Genomic DNA, 1,052 nt, shown 5'->3' with positions numbered 1-1,052 from the left:
CTGAGTTGCCGCCATGTGATTGGCTGCTTAGAAATTAAGTGTTAACGAGCAGTTGGACAGGTGTACCTAATAAAGTGGCCGGTGAGTGTAGATATTCTAGATCGCCTCATTAGATTGATTGAGAGATTTCAGATGGTGACAGCCGGACAATGCTAACACGAAGTTAGCTCGTCGCTTTGGTCTAAAATGCAGGAAAATTCTGTTTTTGTTATGAAGAAAACATTTGCTGCAGAAGATTTAGTAACATGCCGGTAGGAGCGGTGCCTCTTCTCCAATGCTGTTTGCATTAAGTGGATAACACTTAGATTTCCTCATAAAGTCTCATCCAGTTTCTGTCTGGAAACGATTTATTGGAGACCCACCGTTCGTCCGCAGAGCCGACTGGAACTGGTATTCCTCAAACAGGATCTCGTTCATGGACTCCTGAATGGAGGTGAAGTTGAAGTAAGGCTCTGTGATAATGATGCTCGTGTCTGCAAACTCCACCTGCTCGCAGAAAACATGTTCAGCTGCAGCTTCTGAAACAGACAACTTAGTTTATGGTTAAAAAAAAGAAGAAAAGATCAGCAGCACCTTGAACATCTCTTTTCCAAACAGGTGGTCCCACACTTTCCTCTGAACATCCCAGTTAACCAGGTAACCCTGCAGACACAGAGAACATTGTGTCGATCTCTATCATCACCATCAGAGTTTTTCTACATAGGAACTTGGAGTCATGCTCACCTTCTGGAAAGGCAAGATGAAGAAGAGACCCGAAGGATCCTTGATTTCATCCAGCTGGTTGGCCGTAAAGGTTTTTAATCTGGAGGTCTTTGAGCGGAACTGACAGTTTGGGATTACACTGGGGGGATGAAGTCAGGAGATAAGTCCAAACGACACTGGGACTCCGTTTACATATGTGAGTGAGGAACGATCACAGGATGAAGCTGAAGTTGGCTTCCGATTCTAACTTCCAATTCAAGAAGAAAAATAAAGGTCGATTCCCCTTAATTTTAGCCTACCTTTAGCATCTTTAATCTACAACACCTAAACTTTTTGTGTTTGTTTTTTTT

At 43.1% G+C, this 1,052-nt stretch overlaps 1 protein-coding gene across 1 annotated transcript; it reads right to left on the bottom strand.

The window, feature by feature from the left end:
* Positions 1–91: 91 nt before the first annotated feature.
* LOC107081611 (actin-related protein 6-like) lies at positions 92–841 on the bottom strand (the record flags this gene model as incomplete). Its single annotated transcript, XM_015369761.1, has 3 exons — positions 92–486; positions 574–642; positions 724–841. Coding segments are annotated over 3 exons (352 nt in total), but the record flags the coding sequence as incomplete, so codon positions are not given.
* Between the last annotated feature and the right edge of the window lie 211 nt (positions 842–1,052).

Source organism: Cyprinodon variegatus, unplaced genomic scaffold (assembly GCF_000732505.1).
Source record: "Cyprinodon variegatus isolate N-32 unplaced genomic scaffold, C_variegatus-1.0 Scaffold8689, whole genome shotgun sequence".
Classification (NCBI taxonomy): Eukaryota; Metazoa; Chordata; class Actinopteri; order Cyprinodontiformes; family Cyprinodontidae; genus Cyprinodon; species Cyprinodon variegatus.
Note: the sequence above shows the minus strand (reverse complement) of the source record. Positions and strands in the feature narration are given on the sequence as shown.